Source organism: Archocentrus centrarchus, chromosome 12 (assembly GCF_007364275.1).
Source record: "Archocentrus centrarchus isolate MPI-CPG fArcCen1 chromosome 12, fArcCen1, whole genome shotgun sequence".
Lineage (NCBI taxonomy): Eukaryota > Metazoa > Chordata > Actinopteri > Cichliformes > Cichlidae > Archocentrus > Archocentrus centrarchus.
Genome location: NC_044357.1, coordinates 6,367,239 through 6,388,116, shown reverse-complemented (window position 1 = coordinate 6,388,116; position 20,878 = coordinate 6,367,239). Strand labels below are relative to the sequence as shown.

Here is a 20,878-nt window from a genome sequence, read left to right as displayed (position 1 = left end):
TAGCAAATGAACCAATTAAGCTCAACTGCCATCTCATGGTGAAAGACGCTAGTACATTCAGATGGAAAAGTCACCAATACAACTGCCATAAAAAAGCAAACCGTTAACCTTGCAGCAGCGGAAAATGAGTCTGTTTGCTATAACTCCAAGAACTGAGACACTGTGTACGTGGCAGACACAATGATTGCAAAAGGAGAGAGACCTACAATTGTTCAGTGCATATATGCTGAATATACCATAGAAGAAGAAGTCTAACAAATAAAACACTATTAACAAGCTGTTTTTTTTTTGTTTTGTTTCGGTTTTTGCACAGGCAGTCTAACAGTACTCTGATGAAAAGCGTAATCATTCTAACATTTTTCTTGATAATATGAAAGTGATTTCACTCTGCCCTAATGTGCACACAAGTCCAGCACTATAGCTGCATTTACTCCCTAAGGTTTGGTGTATGTAATGGCATAATAAAATCAATACAGACTAAGCATGTTTACTGCAGGTCTGAAGCTCTGATAAATGACAGATTTCTGTGCAATAACCGACTGTGTTTTAGAAGAAACTGCTGAAAATACACTGCTGTCTCCTTTCATATGTATATTAACAGGCCTAAAAACAAATATATTGCCAGCATATTTTCACATGAGGGGGAATGGGCCTGTATGTGCCTATATTTATGGGTGAGTGAATGAGCTTTGGCACTCTAAGATCTGTGTTTTGTATTCGAGTGCTGAAAATGGAAAGTAAATGACGGCCACCACCTCCCTCTATTTTTCGTGCCTCCTGCAACATTAACTGTCCAATCGCAAGATAATGGAGGGGAAACCAATGTAGCATTTATACAGAGCAATGCACTGCCTCCGTGGTGGATGTGTCTGTGTGTGGCTGGAGGTGAAGAAAAAAAAAAAAGTGACATTCAGTATTAATTGTGTTTTTAGGTAAGTGTTTGTGCTGTAGTGTGTGAATAGGCTTTCAGTTGTTATGGGGTGAAAGAAAGAAAAATGTCAGAAGAAAAGAGAGATTAAGCTCTCTGGGGAGTCTCTCTCTCTGTGTGTGTGTGTGTGTGTGTGTGTGTGTGTGTGTGTGTGTGTGTGTATGCACTGTGTAGCCACTGCTTTTAAATCATGGAATAGAAGAGTGGCAAAGAAGGAAAAGCTGCACTCCAACGATCCCCTCTGGGCTGGAGGAGGGAAAACGAGACGCAACAGGGGAAAAGGGGGGAGCCTGTTATGCTTCTACGCTTTAACAAACAACTCATAAAACACCTCGACACTGCTGGGAAACAATACTGGAGGCCCAGGAAAAGGAGAGAGAGAAAAAAAAGAGGACCGAACTTACATATAGAGGTAGACAGAATGAAACGTGAGGTAAGAGAATTCACGAGAGATGTTTAATGACAACTAAAAGTTGAGTGTTAAAAGAATAACTCCTATCTCCACGACTCTTAATCTCATGAAGAAAAGCACAGACGCTTTGGAAGCACACTCACACTCCCTTTTGCATACACACTTAAACTGGCCCAATTTTAAGCTACGATTTGAACATTTCACACACACACAAAATCAAGCTCGCGGCGCACTAGAGCCTCTGATTTCCCCGAGGCCCACAGGACAAAAGAGAGATGCAGTGGAGAGAGACGTGTGGGGGTGTTAAATCAATACTTTTCTGACTGCTGATAGATAATTGATCTCATCAGTGGGCCTGTTCATGCACACCCACAATCCTCCAGGAAGGCAGGAAACACAGAGGCGTAGTTCAGTAGAGCAGGAGGGGAAGTGAAAGAGGGTAAGGAAGGAATAGTACGGGGGGAGGAGAAGAAGAAGAGAGGCAGGTGCAGACTCAGTGAGAAAACATATAAATGTAGATGAAGATGGAGTGGAAAAAGAGGCAGAAATTACTAAAAAAAAAAAAAAGCTTAAGAGAGAAAAACGGAAGGATTAAACAGAGTTCCTTGATTACAAAAAATAAAAAAAAAATGAATGGGAAGAAGTTGTTAAAGGAATTATGAAAATTCAGTCTCTTCTCTTTCCTTCCTCTTGGCATACAGTATTAAAACTCTTCATTGTGTTTTTATTCAGATGAATTCCAGATGCAAATTGGAAGGAACTACTTGGTTGGATCAGCATGAAACCTTCCTTTCTCAATCATCACACTAAATTCAGTCAAGAAATGCATAAAAAACACCACTCGCAAAGTTCACACTCATTAAAAAAAAAAAAAAATAAATTCAGTCGTGTGTGTGGTGCTAATCCACAAAAAGAAGCAAACTATGCTTATTGATAGGTACTGATGGTATTGGTGTTTCAGACTATTCCTCTACCCAGGAGTGACCTGGAAATGGTGAATTCTGTAGGACACAACATAGGAAGGTGCTGATCTTCTAAAAAAAAAAAAAAATACTGGCTGGAGTTAAAAGCCTGATTCATCTGTGCCGCACAGAGGTTTTGTTCCGTTTTGTAATAGATTTTTTTGGCACAGAGGATTTTTAGCAGGATCATTTCCTTTTTTGGTTTTCACTTTAAACACTTACTCGCCAGTTCATTCTACTAACAAAGTGTAACCATTTCAAGCAATGACATCCATACTTGCAGGAACTGCATAATTGTGTAGCACAACAAACAGGGAAAATGTGGACAGATTGGGAAACAAGATCCAATAAAGCTAGGATGTTTAAGCACTCACTATGACACAAATTTTAAAATACTTTCAAAGAGGCTCATAATGCTGTGTGCTTTTTAAAAACAAAACCAAACATAAACAAACAAAAACAAACAAAAACACCAATTACTTTCAAATGATTTAGGTGCCACCCATTTTCTCCTGTGGAGCCAGCGTGGAGCTGACTCAGGTGACTCAGCACTGGGTAAAAAAGCTGAGAGAAGAGGAAGCCAGCCCCAGTGGGCCAACTTCAGTGTTGTGAGTTACCAGTTAGTGGCTGTGTTCAAAGACTGTTTTTTCCTTTTACTAATTCTTTGATCACGCCCCTTCCTTTTTTTTAAACCAGCATTTCTGCAAAGAAAGTTGAGAAAATTCAGCAATGCAAGAAGTCAACCCTTTTAAAATGATTACCAATCGAGACGGCTGAAGCCTGAAACACGTACATGCGACTCCGGCCTAATGGATAAACACTTCAGTGGCTGCATTGCAAAAACAAAACAAGAACTACACACAGCATACATCTATTTGCTTTTATCTTAATTGCTACTTGTGGCTAAAGTGTCTTCTGCTCGACCAAATTTATGTAGTTAATAATCAGGCAAACAGACGTGTCACAAACAGTGTGATGCACGCTGAGAGTGGGAATAAATTCAGTGTGACAGTGCAGTCAAAAGCCTCTGAGGCAATGACAGTAACACTGGTAGGCAGGTGGGAGTGGAGCCGTCTGGTCACCAGTCGTTGTGCAAGGCTGACAGTTAACCTCTCAGCACACACATGCACACGCACCAATTCTGCCAGTAGTGCCAGTCTCATTTAATGCTGTGCGCTGCGGCACATCAGATAGCACGGAGTGGCATAAATGCAATGTCCACACACAGAAACAATTAACATGAGAATGTGTGTCTGAAGGGTTTCATCCTACTTTTTTCCTGAGTGGTGTACCGCCACAAAGATTCAGAGACAGCCAGCGCCCACCTCACTGTCACTAACTCCATCACTTGGCCTCAAAGACAATTCAATTCACTCGGGGAAAAAAATCCAAGCTGTCGTTTCAGGATGAAACAATACACAGTTACGTTTTTTAAAGTGGACGATGGAGTTTTCATTAAATGAAGTGACAGGACAGGGTGGGCGTAGCTTTTATGTCTATGTTGTTTGTCCCTGTCTATTAACAATGATGATAAAGTATTTCTTGCGCAGTTGTGTGGATGAGTACTTAAAAATATAGGTTTCAGGCTGTGTGATGGCAATGAGTTCAGTGACCCTGACCCTAAAAGTTATGGGGCCGATCTGCTGAATTCATTCCATCTTGTGTGCTGTAGTAAACACCAAACATCAGCAGCAGAGGATGAGTTGCTAAAGAGAGAGCTATGTTTGCAGTGGTTTTTGACTTTACTGCAAACTGTGGCCAGCTGAGTTGGCGCAACTTAAATGAAGGTGATGCTTTCCCTGTTGGCTTTTGACTTGCTTCCTTGCTTCCTCAAACTCTTGTTGTTTTGCTGAATTTAGCATGTAACACGACATTCTGTCAAGTCGAATATTATTTAACTTCACATGATTCTCGCCAGCTCCACTTCAGACCGCATGTGATGCATGTCTGTGTGAGGAGCAGCACACGCAGTGAAAATGAGAACATAAACCACTGTAACAGCACATGATAGATAGATAGATAGATACTGATAGAACCCCTAACCCTCCCCCAACACACACATGTGTGTATATATGCACTCAGATGTATATAATAATATATTAATGTAGTGACTGTTTCTCTTATTCCTACAGCACCAAAAGTAGAGGTTTTCAACATGAAATGATCTTAATAGAGTTTCTGCTTCAAAGTCCCTTATGTATGTAAGTACACTGAAATGAAACCGGATCCTATACATATCTCTATAGTGTCTTTAGTGTGTGTGGACAAGAATGAATCATATCATGTATCGTAGGGGTGCCTGCTCTTATTGGCAACTGCTGCCATTGCTTCCATGATGCCAAAAATAAAACAGTCAGGGTGAGTCATGGCTCTGCTTATGCTGGTCTCTCTTATTAGGGAGTCCCTGCTTTGAATCAATATCTTCTAGTTGTGACATTTGAAAATATGTTCTTCAAAGTAGTGGAATAAACCACAGTCAAATCCATGCCCAGAAAGGAAACAACATGAAGAGTAAAGCCATTTAATAATGATAACATACATGATGACATACTGTGGCTTTTCTATATACAGAAAAGGGTGATTCTAATGAGTAATTCTGTTGTTATGTTATGTGAATTATATGTCACTGGTTTGCTGTTTAATGTTTGCCTTTAGTATATTTCTTATCTAACATGTAGGGAAATGAAGCATTAAGTAGTATTGTAATACCAGGTAAAAGATGAGCCACCTCTTTATATTTCTTTATATTTTGTGGTGAAATGGTCTTGAGCAATATAAGCGCTTTGATTGATCAGAGTAGAAAAAGTGCTATACAAGAACTAGTCCATTTAGTTCTCCAGGGTTCTTAAAACTCTTTGAAAATTTGTTTTGGACATTGGTTGCTTTTTCACTCATTTTCAGTCTAGTCCTTGTAGCTCACCACTTTCAGAGGAATGTTTTACTATTATTATTATTATTATTATTATGAATTATTCAAACATAAAAAGGGACCTAACTCATGGGATGAATCAGTGTTGTCTGCACAGAGCAGACAACAACAACAACAACAACAACAAAAAAAACAATTTAAAATGTTATCTTTAGGCACTCTGTTACTTGTAGTCTGTCACAAAATATAATTTGTTGCCATTTCTTTAGATTAATCTATAAAAGAAATACCAAGGAAAACACAGTTTGACAGGCATAAAATAGTATTTTTGGTCTAACAATGTGATTCCCAAAGAACTATTAGCCAAATTCTTGGCATATCTTGGCATGGTGTAAAGTATGTCTTTAAAAAAATTGAGGAAACTGGACAAATGGAGGACAAAAGGACAACAGAACTACCTAACAGTAGATGAACAGTATCTGAAATTCATTTCCTTAAAAAACAGGAAGAATCCAGCAAAAGACCTGACAGATGCATCTGGCTCTTCAGTTGATCAATCTACTGTTTGCCTCACCAGAAACAGTCTCAGTGGAAGGGTGGCTACCAAGAAGCCATTCTTAAAGAAGGAAATTCAATTCAGTTTTATTTATATAGCTTCAAATCCCAACAGATGCCTCAAGGCACTTAATGATTAAATGTAAAGTAGTGTAAAAACACAGTGTGAAAAGAGGTGATTGTAGAAGAAACACTCAGTGCCCCAGCATCCTTGGCCTATTGCAGCATAACTAATGGAGGGTTCAGGGTCACCACATCCTGCCCTAACTATAACTTTATCAAACAGGAAAGTTTTAAGCCTAATTTTAAAATCTAGGCCAGTGAAGGTGTCTGCCTCCTGAATCAAAACTGGGAGCTGGTTCCGTAGAAGAGGGGCCTGAAAGCTGAAGGCTCTCCCTCCCATTCTACTCGTAAGTGTCCTAGGAACCACAAGTAAGCCTGCAGTCTGAGAGCAAAGTGGTTTATTGGGGTGATACGGTACTATAAGGTCTTTAAGATAAGACGGGGCCTGATTATTCATGACTTTGTATGTGAAGAGAAAGATTTTAAATTCAATTCAGGTTTTCAACAGGGAGCCAGTGAAGAGTAGCCAATACGGGAGAAATATGCTCTCTCTTTTTAGTCCCTGTCAGTATTCTCACTGCAGCATTTTGGATCAGATGAAGGCTTTTCAGGGAGCTTTTAGAACCACCTGATAATAATGAATTACAATAGTCCAGCCTAGACATAATAAATGCATGAACTAGCTTTTCAGCATCACTCTGAGACTGGATGTTTCTAATTTTAAAAAGTCCTATGTATTTGTTTAATATGTGCATTGAAGGACATATCCTGGTCAAAAATGACTCCAAGATTCCTCACAGTGTTACTAGAGGCTAAGGTAATGTTATCAAGAGTAAGTATCTGGTTAGATGGCATGTTTTAAAATTTTTAGGGCCGAGTACAATAAATTCAGTTTTATTTGAAATTAGAAGCAGGAAATTAGAGGTAATCCAGGCCTTTACGTCTTTGAGACATTCCTGCAGTTTAAGTAATAGTGTATGTTGTCTGGCTTTATAGATAGATAAAGCTGGGTATCATCTGCAAAGCAATGAAAATGTATGCAATGCCTTCTAATAATACTGCCTAAGGGAAGCATGTATAGTGGAAATAGAACTTGTCCTAGCACAGAACCCTGTGGAACTCAATTAATCTTAGTGTGTGAAGAAGACTTTGCATTTACATGAACAAATTGGAGTGCAGTACCCTTAATACCTACGGCATGCTCTAATCTCTGTGATAAAATGTTATGGTCAGTGGTATTGAATACTGCACTGAGATCTAGCAGGACAAGCACAGAGATGAGTCCACTGTCAGAGGCCATAAAACGATCATTTGTAACCTTCACTAGTACAGGTTCTGTACTGTGATGAATTCTGAATCCTGACTGAAACTCTTCAAATAAACCATTCTTCTGCAAATGATCAATTAGCTGTTTTACAACTACTCTTTCAAGAATTTTTGAGTGAAAAGGAAGGTTGGAGATTGGTCTATAATTCTCTTGACTCAGCTGTCTTAGCTGACTCTTTAATTACTGCCATCTTATTGGCCTGTGGTATGTAGTCCATTAATAGAGACAGACGGATCATATTACAAAGATTGAAGCATTAATTAATGGTAGGACCTGTTTGAGTAGCCTTGTAGAAATGGGGACTAATAGACAAGTTGATAGTCTAGAGGAAGTAATTATTGAAGTTAACTCGGAAAATCAATCAGAGGGAAAGAGTCTAAAGAAACATCAGCGGTATTGAAAGTATATGTACATAATAATATGTCTGTGGAATAGTTTTGAATAATTTTTTCTCTAATGGTTAAAAATAGTGAGAAAAGACTGAGGTATGCCAAATTACACAAGAACTAGACTGAAAATCAGTGACAACAGGTCTTATGGAGTCATGAATCCAACAACATGTACGGAGGTCAGCAAAGAGGTTTGAGTGTCTACAGCTATCTGCAAATACTGTGAAGGCTGTCATGGTTTGGTGCTGGATTTTGGCCAGTGGTGTTGGAGATCTTGTCAAAATGGAATGCAGAACGCATCAGCGCACAAAAGTATGGCCAGATTTTGATCCACCATACAATACCATCTGGAAAGCATCTGCAATGGCATCGTTTTTTTAGCATGACAATGATCCCAAACAGACCTTCAATGCAGTAAAAGCATACCTAGATAGAAAAAACCATATAGTCAGGGACAGGTCTAGGATCTCAACATTGTTGAAGCAGTGTGGGATCATTTTGACAGTACATAACAAAAGGCACACAACATCCAAAGAAGAGCTTTGAAAGTCATTCACAAAGCCTGAAGAACTATTCCTGAAGACTACTTAGAGTTGCAGTGAGTAAAATTTTCACCACTAGATGTCAGTAGATTTCAGATTGCAGTCAAATGAGTTCTGTTTTCTTACACCTTCCAATTCAAGTGCATAATCCAAGCTATGGTGGCTTCAAACATGTTTTAGGCAGTTAAGAGAGATCAAAAACATTACACTTAGGCCCCGTTTACACAAAGCCGTTTTCACTGGAAACGGTGTCGTTTTGATGCGTTTCAGCCTTTCGTTTACACGATAACGTTTCAGAAACGATCCGCGTTTACACGATGACATGTGAAACGATGAAAACGATGCAGTTCCCATGCAGCCACAAGCTGGCGTTGGTTTTCTCTTTGCAAAGTTTGTTTATGCAAGATGCACATGCGTGGAGTGACACAGTAGGTAGTGCGGCAAATTGTTCATTACTTACAAAACGGCCAATGTGAGAGGTTTTGTGTGGACTGATGATGAGGTTGGATCGCTGGTGCACACAACGCTGAATTACAAAACGGTAAAAACACAGGAAAAGCATAAGAAGCACTCGTGAATCCGCGAGTACTGTTTATCAATTTGCCTGTGCAAAAACTGGCCGTCGCAACCAGTCGAGCGTTTTCAAATCACCCCGGTTTCAAGTGTTTACATGAGAACGCAAGCTGGTGCGTTTCTGAAACGCTCCACTCCTGACCCCGTTTCCGAAACACATCGTTTTCACTCCGTTATCGTGTAAACAGAAGGGCAAAACGCATCAAAACGACACCGTTGTCGTGTAAACGCAAGGCCGAAACGCATCAAAACGACGCCGTTTCAAAATGAAAACGGTCTCGTGTAAACGGCAGCTTAGACTGTACCCTATAACAGACTAGGCCGGCTGGCCCGCATATTTCTACTACCGTTTGTGTAAAAACACATTTTTATAAACATTTTAACAAATTTAAACAATATCAACACTTTGAAATCAATGAGGAAATAAAAAATGGATATGGTCAATTAAATATTTTTGTGTCAGTCTGCGTTCTTATGCCTGAGTCACCTCAAAAACTCTGGCCACTGTTCATCTGTAGCAAGTGTACTCAGATAGCAAAGACTGTCAATGCTGGGTGAGAAGCATCCACCTTTATTTACTCTGGAGGAAGCTGTAAAATTCATGAAAGGAATCCAATATGAGTCGATGAGTCAGTGAAACTCACTTCTGTCCGATGACAGTGATACTGAGATGAGTTGTTGAGTATATCCTGACCTGAGGGTCAGTAAATGCTGCTGTTTTTGCTGCTGTTAGCCACTGTTAACCTCTATTAGCTGGCATTAGTGAACCTGTCTTGGAAGTGGCTGTAACATTGTTGGACTCTGAGGCTTAGTGAATAAACTCTTATACAAACAGTTCATGAGGATTTTTGGGGGATTTCGTGGGATTTTTAGGACACTCGAGCCTAACATTACTTAGCTTATAATCAGGTGCTGTTTTCATGTAGTGGGGTGCATGTCTGATCTGCTGACAATAAGCAATAGCAATAATATTGGGAATAAATAGGCATGTTATGGACATTTTTGTGTGTTAGAGCTCTGGCTTAAGTTCAGGAGATTAGTTTTGAGGTGAAGAGGAAGAGGATGACATTTTATTAAGATGCCGATAGCAGTGTCCCTTTCCTTCGTATTTTCGCTTATCATACATGGTTATGATCACACATAGGTATGATCCTTCATATCTTCAATCTGACAGTGCAGACACAAATTTAAATGTCTCTCCACGGCACACAAACGCCTATGATGTCTCTTCTCCTCCACCTTTGGGGTACTACGTATGTCTGAAGCTGCATACATAAAATGCGATTAGTCGGAGGGGAGATGTCCTTCCTGGCCACTGTATTCAAATATGGTGGGGGGAAATTATGGCTCCCACAACTGGCAACTGGCACCAGCTCTTATATATTAATTGTAAGCTTATGAGAATGCATCAATTTGTTGGAAGTTGTAATTACACACTACTTTGTATATTTATGAGTCCAATATTCTTTTTTTTTTTTTTTTTCTATTAAATAACTTAAAAAAATACTGACTGTACTTTTAACAAAATTACAAGAAAGCTTGCCTAAGTGAGTTCAGGCTGTGTTGAAGAATAAAGGTGGTTACACCAAACACTGACTTTCATGCTTGTTATAATTGTATAAAATCTGTTTTTGCCTTATACACTGTATTTTCCATACTTGTTTGCATGTTTCAGTAAATTGCTGCATCTATTTCCCATTTTCCTAACAAAATATAAAGAAATGATGGGTGGCTCAAGACTTTTGCACAGCACTGTCCATCCACTTATGTGCTCTAATTATGGTAGGCAAACTCTTTCATCTCTGTATGTAAATGAAGTTAACCTATTTGGTGCTTTTGTGCACAGATGTAGAGATTTACTACACAAATTCTGAAGATTATATCAAAAGATGAAATCAATATTTTTCTGATAAGTATTTGAATACACAACAAAGACTTTTAAACCTCTGAGTGCAGGTGACTTGGAGATAACAGTCTACACAGGAGAGCTTCAAATACCTGGAATTAATAAATGTTTTTAAAAAACAAAAATGAATAATGTAACTCCCCAACAACATGTCGCCGCTTTAGCTGGCCACATGAATTTCCTTCGTCCTTCTTGCGTGTAATTGTGAGTGAGCCCCAAACTTAGTCTCTGCAGAAAGCTTTGACCTCAACATTGTCATCTCTGCTGGACACTACTCTGCCCACATTAACATCACACTACCACAGGCGCCACAGGTGAAGCCACAGCATCACCATCACAGCACTTGCTGCTCTGACAGCCTGGCAGACGTGCACTGAAGCATCTCAAAGACAAACATAAACTTAGGCAACATCAGTTTTTTAGGAAAAGCAAAACAATCACACTTTGATAATTCTGTGACTTTTAGGACAATTGAATGATTCTTTGCAGGAAATGTCAGGTCCTAATAACTTGCCAACACCACACTAAAGAGACAAACAGACACGGAGCACATCGATTCAGTACTGTCAACACAAAGAACTGTTTGTCGGCTAAAAGGCAACAAAACCTGAATTACCACAGAGTCGTTCCCGACCTTTGCACAAGCCTCCCCCAGAGACATGCAGCCTTAAGCAGCATGAGAGCAAGACTTGACAAAAACACTTTCTGTTGCATGTTCTCACACACGCAATTATATTTCTTCTCCCACAGAAAAGCAAGGGCTTAATTTCACTACACTGTTGAAAAATATAAAATAAAAAAATATACCATAGTTTGCCGTAATGTGGTTATCCTCCCTAAGGTTCTTTGTGAATATCAAGCTGGGTTTATTAAGTTCTGCATTTAATTTTCTCCTGTTAAACAGGCCACTTTGCCTTTTATCCCAACAGGGATCGTCAGGTCTTAACAACTGATTTATCCTGGAAATTATTATTTTTAAAATTTATGAGTTTTGTTTGGGTTCTATTTACTACTATTAAATCCCCGAAGCTGGGTCAGTGAAGACTCTTTGTCTTGCTTCACACACTGAATGCAGAAAAATACATTTTAAGGTGTAGCAGAGATAACGAAATGAGAGTACGCCACTGACCTGATCTAGCAAGTCACTGAAGCTATTAGTGACCTCATCCTGTCTCACATTCAGTTTTTGGATACTAGTCTCTCATTCTTTTCACTGACACACCCCACTCACACAGCAGCACTGTCTGTAGTTGTCTGTATGCTAGTGCTGATAGGCAGAATGTGGTTTCTTCTCATCACTAATCTGCTGAACATGGGGTGCCCAAACTCATGGACAAACCCACAATATGTCTCTGGTAGGAAGTACGATTGCTGAGTGAAAACCCTAGGACTTCCTGTCCCTCTGAGCTATCGGGAAGTACAGACTCAGCTCACAGTGGAGCGGCGTACGCTTGCACATATGCACTCACACATACACGCATGCTCCCCCACGGCAACAATGACTCAACAGCTTAGTAATCAACCACAAAGACACACACTGTGCCGCAGCTTTACACCAGCAGCATCAAGACAAAACAAATTAAGTTTGGAGGCTGTTAGGCAAAAAGCATCCTGCATTATGGTCAGATTTCTGTCTATCATATTGTAAGATATTTACCTTACACTTTGAAATGCCCTGAGATTAATTTTGTGTGCATCGGTGCCTTATTAATAAAACGCAATTCAATTAAATCACTTTCAGTGAAGCAACTATTGTGATCCACACTGGCAAAGCACACCCCTGGACCACACCCTGTATGCCATGACTCATCAGTCCCCCTCTGTTGCCCATCCATGCCAACAGAGAGTGGGAAAGGCAATGAGAGAGACAGAGAGAGAAAGGGAGAGGGAGGGGAGGCCATCAACAGAAGAATCAATGATGAGGATGAGAGGGAAGAAGATGAGGAGATGCTAATGCTGAGACACAAAGAGAGCAACAAAGAGAAGAGTGCATTGCAGGTGGGACTCACCAGCTCAACTGAACCATAGTGTTTCCTGCTGAAGTCTCCACGCCTGCAGCCCAAGTCCTCTGAGGCAGAGCTGTAACACAAAGGGATGGTCAGACTCAGATGTATATCCCATGTCCTCTCATCACATAATGCAATGCATAAACTGTGACTTCACTCATATACAAGTTGCAGTTGCAGCATGTGTTTTTCTTCAGTCTCTTTATCATATTATTATTATTACTGGAAAACACTTCGTGTTCATACTGTACATGGTTAATAAGCTATGCAATGGAACTACATTATATACACTGTCTTATTTATGCATAACTATGACCTCAATTATGTGGTTCTGTTCCTTAAGAAAACCTTATTGAATGACAACTGCCTTTGAAATATTCACTTTTCGGGTAAGTGCTGTGAGAACAGTCAGTAGTGAATCACACTACAAGAAGTCATTGGAGCCACCTGAGGCTAATGGTACTCATCATTTACCTGCTTCATGGATGGTGTCCTCTATACACATATCTTGTGTCTTGTGTCATATATAAACACTTTCAAATTGTCTTTATCAAAGTATTGGTTTCATTAATGTATGGTGACATGCCACTCGCTGTCTCCTCTCACACAGCTAAGCACCACCAGGACAGCTGTCAGAAAATCAGGAGGACTAGGTCAGTGGAGCTGCCAGAGGACAGAACTATTTAATTATTCATACTTGCTTATTACTTCTTTTATGCACTGTGCTCGCTAAAGGACTATATTACCATTTAGTAAGTATTTGACATACACTCACAACCACTTCTACTGCTCATTAATGCATTTAGGCATGTAGACATGGTCAAGATGACTTGCTTGAGTTCAAACCGAGCATCAGAATGGGGAGGAAAGGTCATTGAATGTGGCATGGTTGTTGGTGCCCGACGGGCTGGGCTCAGTATTTCAGAAACTGTTGATCTACTGGGATTTTCCCACACAATCATCTCTAGAATTTACAGAGGTCAGAGGAGAATGGTCAGCCTGCTTGGAGCTGATAGCAAGGCAACAGTGATGCAAACCATGGTATGCAGAAAAGCATCTCTGAACACACAACATTTTCAGATGGGCAGATGGGCTACAGCAGCAGAAGACCACACCATGTGCCGCTCCTGTCAGCTAACAACAGGAAACTGGAGCTACAATGCACACAGACTCACCAATATTGGACAACAGAAGATTGGAAAACCATTGCTTAGTCTGATGAGTCTTGATTTCTGCTTGGACACTCAGATGGTAGGTTCAGAATCTGGTGTAAACAACATGAAGGTATACATCCATCCTGCCAAGTTGCTGCTGGTCTATCCCTTTATGACCACAGTGTACCATCCTCTGATGGGTGATTCCAGCAGGATAACACACCATGTCACAAAGCCTCCACAGTCACTGGATCTCACTCCAATAGACCACCTTTGGGATGTGATGAAATGGGATATTGGCATCATGAATATGCAGCTGACAAGTCTGCAGCAACTGTGTGATGCTATCAATATGGACCAAAATCTCTGACCAATGTTTCCAGCACTTTGTCGACTCTACATGTATGCCATGAATTATTATGCAGTTCTCACAGCAACAGGGGGTGCAAGCCAATACTAGCATTGTGCACCTAATAAACAGACACTCACTGGCCTAATAAAGTGGCCACTGAGTATCTACAGAACATTAAAAAAAAAGTCCAGTTTTAGTAGATTGCCTCTGCAAATGCACTGTGAGTATTAGAAAGTAATCATCTTCTGCCTGTATTCACATTGGATTAGTAGCAGATGTGAATATGACAAACAATTACACATAAAGACTTTTATATATGAATATACAATATTATTTTTACTGTAATATGGGAATATTGTGTGCATGTATTTGCTTTTATATTATTCAACTTGTCCAAATTCACCATTATAACTACTGCTTCGAGTTCTGCCCTTTACACAGGATATTTTTTTAAAGGTAGGATCAAAAGTTCCAGGGGGAACGGGGGGCAGTGAAGAGGGCAGGGGTACAAGGGCGAGACCCAGAGTTCAGGCGAGGGTCAGTGGAAAGGTTGCTATGACCCAAGGGGCACTTCATTCCATTTTCAGTTATCTCACTTGTCCTTTTGTTCATTATATTCGAACTGAGTCTTTTCTTCTTACTTTTTTCTTTTAATGCTTCTCTTTCTTCTGTCTGTTTGTCAGTATGGTGTGGTTGGCAGCGGCATGGTGACTGGCCGGGAGCTGTGGCCAACTCACTTCTGATTGAGACGGGGGTCCTGATTGAATTAAGCTCGAGTGATAGATGGAGATTGGTTGGGAGAGATGACTGCTGGCGATAGAGTTAATACAGGGACAGATACACAGAAAGAAACTAATGCACTCTCATACACACACACACACACACACACACACACACACACACACACACACACACACACACACACACACACACACACACACACACACACACACACACACACACACATATGTGCACATACACATGCATAAACATGCCAGACACTAGTAAGAAGAAGTAAAAAAAAAAAAAAAAAAACTAATCCAAATAATTGAAGTGTTTCTCCAATAACAATAACCTTTCAAAGTTTTTCTGGCCCTGAAAGCATTATAATGGAGACATAAAATAGTATTGCACAGAAGGTACAGAAAATAATGAGTTGTTTTCGCTCTGGTTTGAGATAAAATAAAAGTAGACCTGATGGAAAATTGAAATACTAAAAATATGCACAAGTGTAAGTTCTCCAATTTTCATTCTAGCTGAGATTTTGATGAAAAGAGCAATACCACTCTCCTATGTACAGCATTAGAGATCTGAGTCACTGAGCTTATCATAGCATAGCTTTGACTCTCAGCTATAACATAACACAGACTTGAGAGTTTCACAAATCTCCTCATTTAACTCTCGGGAAGTAAGCAATTTTTTTTCTTTCCGCTGAGTATTAAGTAAATTACAGCAAAAGCTGATCAGTCAATAAAGTGTTTTTGTGTTTATAAATGTCAGGTTTGACACTCGGTGCTCCACAAAGCAGTCTGAATATTGGTCTCCAGAACAATGATCCTACAAAAACTTTGTTAGAGACTCTGGCATCAGTAGTAGCAGTGAATTGGGCCCACAGTATCACTGAAATGCCCATGTATCACTGCTTATTTTCAGTCATGACAATCACGTTATTATTGATCCAATGCGAGCCATGTAGAAGATATTCTTGGTGGCAACGTAAAAAGCCTAAAAATCTTAAAGATGAATTGAAAAGAAAGAGAGCGAGCTGAGTAGAATTCTAAAACGATCAATTAATTTGTCTATACACAGCAGGCAGAGTTCTCAAAGTTCCCTTTGCAATGCTTTATTTCTTTGGAATGCTAAATGTCATAAGAATCGAGTCAAATCCTATTAGCAAAGAAGCCATTTATGAAGCAATAGCACTGCCAAATAGAAGCGCTGCACAGTGTCATTCCCTTCCTTAAATGTTAATCAGAGAAGTTCCAGTAAGTGATTAGGTTAAGAGAAAGGTGGTAAAAACAATGCCCCCCTTTGTGTAGAATTTTAGAAGATTAGACTGAAGATAGAAAGCAGGGTAGAAACTCACAGGTGCTGCTACACTGCTCACACATGCTTTTCTTCACCAGCATACATACTGAGCTCACACTGCCGCAGAACCGGACAAATGTCTCACAACTTGCAGTATCAGAACAGACATAACCGTTGGAGGGGAATGTTGTGGAAGTTAAAGCTATTCGGTTGTCACACGGCAACTGCATGAAAACTGAAGTTGCATGTTCTCATCAGCACAGTACACTGGTGCGTTTTTTTGGTACCAAAAGCATTCTGCTTTCTGCATGCAGCCCACTTGTACTCCAGTGCAGTAAACAATCCATGTGGAGGGCAAAGGAAGGAGTGCAATTGTCAAATATAATGTCAAAGCCATAGGCTACGATCTCACGATGCTGCTGCTTTTTATTAGCTTTTAAAAATTTGATCTGCATTAGTAAACATTGCTACAGGAAGTCCTCGCCTGGATATCCACTGGCTACACCAGAAGTCCCAAAATATTAGCCACTGATCCCAGAAACTAAGTCAGCAGATTAGTTGATGGGTTCCCAGATTGATTCGGTGAGTTTTAAATCATACCTGTGTATGTGAATAACAGGGGGCTATTAGATATACACCTTCCACATTCTGTAGATCTTGTGTTAGCATGTATCATGTACCATGATTGCTTATTATGACCACCATGCTTTGCTTCCTCTCTCTTTTTGGCCAACACCCTCAATTTCCCTTCTACCTCCATTTAACTCTTCCCTCCATGGTAAGGTTTATTTGTCTCTGCAGAGGAGATAAAGGCTGAGATAAGGCTGTTAATACATAATGCCCACTCATGCTTAAAAGATGCAATTGTGTGTGTGTGCACTACGGGATGTATCCATCACCATTTCCTTACACTTGCTCATCCCTCATTCTTGCCTCTTGTACAGAGATGCAATTAAGAAAGTGGTCCATCACAACTGCACCATCATAGCTTCAACTATATGTGCTCCTAGTTTTTCTCCCCAAAATGGGGGTTGCTGCCCTTCACTGTACCCCTGAGACAGAGGGTCATTGAATGGGACTATCTTGGAGGAAGGAGATTAGGTGAAATTACCTCAATCATCTCCTTAACGAGAACACTGTATCTCCTAGTGAAGCTCATTTTCTTCACTGTATGAGTTTGGAGCCTCCTATGATGCATTGTTCTCCTGTTTGGAAACAAATGTTTAAGTAGAAGATTATTTATGCCATCAAGAAAACTTAAGTGGCTCTAAATGGTTCAAAAACCAATACATGAATCAGAGCAATCAGCTGCTTACAGTTTATTTTTTTGACTTTTAGTTTATATTTCCAAAGTCAGAATTCCATAATGCCTACAGGAAAAACACTGCTGCCAGACTGAGTCTGTTTACTCTGGAAAACACTTTTAAATGAAAGGTATTTTAACACATGAAGGTGGTGTAGCCAGCTGTGAAGTAAGAGCTGTTTGTGCTCAAGGTGGTTTCAATCAAACCAAACAGATAAGCGACAAATAAACTGAGCTAACAAACTATTAGAGAGGTGGAACAAGCTGAGGGAGTAAAGTGCCTTGAATGTGATGAGGAACATGTTCCTGTCAACAGAGAACAGAGCTACAAAAGTGCAACAAAAAGAGGATAACGTATCCAAGATTTTAGGTAAATACTCAAATTGATATACACTCACTGGCCACATTATTAGGTGCACCTGTTTAACTGCTCGTTAATGCAAATATCTAATCAGCCAATCACATGGCAGCACATCAGTGCATTTAAACGTGTAGACATGGTCAAGGTCAGCCTGCTGAAGTTCAAAGTGAGCATCAGAATGACGCTGAGTTGGATGATTCTGAGTATTTCAGAAACTTCTGATCTACTGGGATTTTCCCACAGAACCATCTCTACGGTTTATGGAAAATGATCCTAAAAAAAAGAGAAAAAAGTCCAGTGAGCAGCAGTCCTATTGCTGAAAATGACTGTTGATGTTTGAGGTCAGAGGAGACTGCTTTGAGCTAACAGGAAGGCAGCAGTAACTCAAATAACCACTGTTTATAACCAAAGTATGCAGAAGAGCATCTCTGAATGTGCAACATGTCAAACCTTGAAGCAGATGGGCTACAGCAGAAGAAGACCACACCAGGCGCCGCTCCTGTCGCTGTCAGCTAACAACAATTCAATTCAATTCAATTTTATTTATATAGCGCCAAATCACAACAAACTGTCGCCTCAAGGCGCTTTGTATTGTGGGTAAAGACCCTACAATAATACAGAGAAAACCCAACAGTCAAAACGACCCCCTATGAGCAAGCACTTGGCGACAGTGGGAAGGAAAAACTCCCTTTTAACAGGAAGAAACCTCCAGGAGAACCAGGCTCAGGGAGGGGCAGTCATCTGCCGCGACCGGTTGGGCTGAGGGGAGAGAAAGACATGCTGTGGAAGAGAGCCAGAGATTAATATCAATTAATGATTAAATGCAGAGTGGAGTATAAACAAAGTAAATAAGGTGAATGAAACTGAGGAAACTGAGGTCAAACTCACACAGGCTCACAAAAATTGGACAACAGAAGATTGGGGGAAAAGTTGCCTCATCTGATAAGTGTCAGTTTCTACTGCAACATTCTGATGATAAGGTCAGAATCTGGCATGACCAACATGAAAGCATGGATCCACCCTGCTTTCTATCATAGGTGCAGGCTGGTGCCGATGTAATGGTGTAGAGGATAGTTTCTTGGCACACGTTGGGCCCCTTAGAGCCAACTGAGCATTGTTTAAACACCACAGTCTACCTGAGTATTGTTACTGATCATATCCATCTCTTTATGACCACAGTGTACCCATCTTCTGATGGCTGCTTCCACCAGGATAATGTACCATGTCACAAAGCTCAAATCATCTCCAACTGTTTTCTTGAACATGACCATGACTTCACTGCACTCAAATGCCCTCCAGTCACAGATCACAATCTAATAGAGCACCTTTGGGATGCGGTAGAATGTGAGATTTGCATCACGCATGCGCAGCTGACAAATCTGCAGCAGCTGTGTGAGGCCATTAAGTCAATCATGATCATGTCTGAGGAGTGTTTCCAGCACCTTGTTGAATCTATGCCACAAAGGATTAAGGAAGTTTTGATCCTTCAAAAACAAGCTACTAGCTAGGTGCATCTAGTAAGGTGACCAGTGAGTGTAGATCTATTTTGTAACAACTTTAAAATACTTAACTCTGGAATTAATGTAGATACATGGTTTATACCACCTGCCCCCTCAGCCCCCGCTGTCTGCAAATGTCAGCATTCTGACACAGCATACCAGAGTTATGGACATGGTAAATTTGATACCTGCTTCACATCACCTTGTTAGTATTAGAGCAACTAGTCTTTTTTTTTTTTTTACACCTGTATGACTGTTTGTAAGCCCATCTAGCTACTGTATTCTCCTGACATGCTGCGTCTAAACACAGCTGAAATTATAGTCCCACATGTGAAGCCGCCCATATGTTTAGACATCACAACTTGAACTCTGCACTACAGCAGTCCAGACAATCACTCTCCGGCAGTATAATGGCTGTTAGCCAAAGAAAAATGACTCTGAAAGCTCAGAGCAAAGAGAACGCTTTGAAGCAAACAAGGTAAAATGGATATTCATTACTCAAGTGCTGCCTTCAGTAATGCAGTACAGGAAAGGTTACAGATTGTGGTTTCTGTCACAGGACAATGGACAGTAGCCTTTGAAGTGCTCCATATAGTAAAGTGAAATGTAAAAGAACACACATCACACTGTCACCCATCCGTTTTCCTCATCATACTAAACCTCCAACGCAAGACTCAACCAGTCATTGTTTCCTAATACATTAAGTACTGCACGACTCTTTAATCACAACAAAATGCAATTTGTTTATGAGAGAAAATCAGAAACCTGTAATGTCAACAGGAGTAAGAACAATGCCAAACAAAAAGACCTTTGGAGCTGACATAAAATGCCCATTAGCTGGTTCACTATTCAGAGGTGATGTAACATTTTGAGGGCTTGCCAACACAGACTGTCCAGTAAGTCATAAAAAAAACATTTAAAAAAATACTATATTACGTAGGAATTACTGCAAAAATATGATATTGTACTACCAATTGTTTGATCAAGGAGACTTATTTGTTAATTAAACATTCACTATCCAATTACACTTCCTTAAATGCATGTTCCAGGATGTGATATAGATCATCTGTATGCAAATCTCAATTTGAAGTTACTGGCACAGCTGCTTAGCATACAACAGTATATGCAAAGTAACTACTACTCATGCAGTTTTCTATCAGAGCTTCTGAATTATTCCCAAAACACTAAATCACAATTTGCAAGAGTGATGAATGAAAGTGAAAGAACTGCAAGATGATGCAGAAATCACAAATAATGGCAGGAAAAAAAAAATCGATTTCATAACAGCAATATTAGAAATAATTTGATGAATGAACATTCCACCATCATCTTCACACAAATGCAGCAGTGTACTACTGGCAGCTCAGCGTACGTTTCCTATATGCTGAGCTTCTGTGTTCAACTGTCACTGCAGCCAAAAGCTCTCCAGCGTCGCTTCTGAGCTGATAAAAGAGCCGCAGCGGTGGCATTTTCCACCTACTGTACGAAGCTGGAAATTAGCTGCTACACAGCAACCTTGGACTACATTTAAAACTCAGCTGCTCAGTTTAAGCCGGATGCCTGCCTGCCTTCAGCGTGGCCGCATATGTTACACTGATATAATGCCGGAGCTGAATGCACCTCCACTCCTTGAACTGAAAAGCAGGTTA

At 40.2% G+C, this 20,878-nt stretch overlaps 1 protein-coding gene across 5 annotated transcripts in view; it reads right to left on the bottom strand.

Moving 5' to 3' along the window:
* Nucleotides 1–20,878, bottom strand: part of garnl3 (GTPase activating Rap/RanGAP domain like 3) — a 72,982-nt gene that overhangs the window by 34,403 nt on the left and 17,701 nt on the right. For all 5 annotated transcript variants that reach the window (XM_030743115.1, XM_030743111.1, XM_030743114.1 and 2 more), the window contains exon 2: nt 12,536–12,605. In XM_030743115.1, the coding sequence (XP_030598975.1) occupies nt 12,536–12,605 (70 nt within the window). The remainder of the gene's footprint in view (nt 1–12,535; nt 12,606–20,878) is intronic.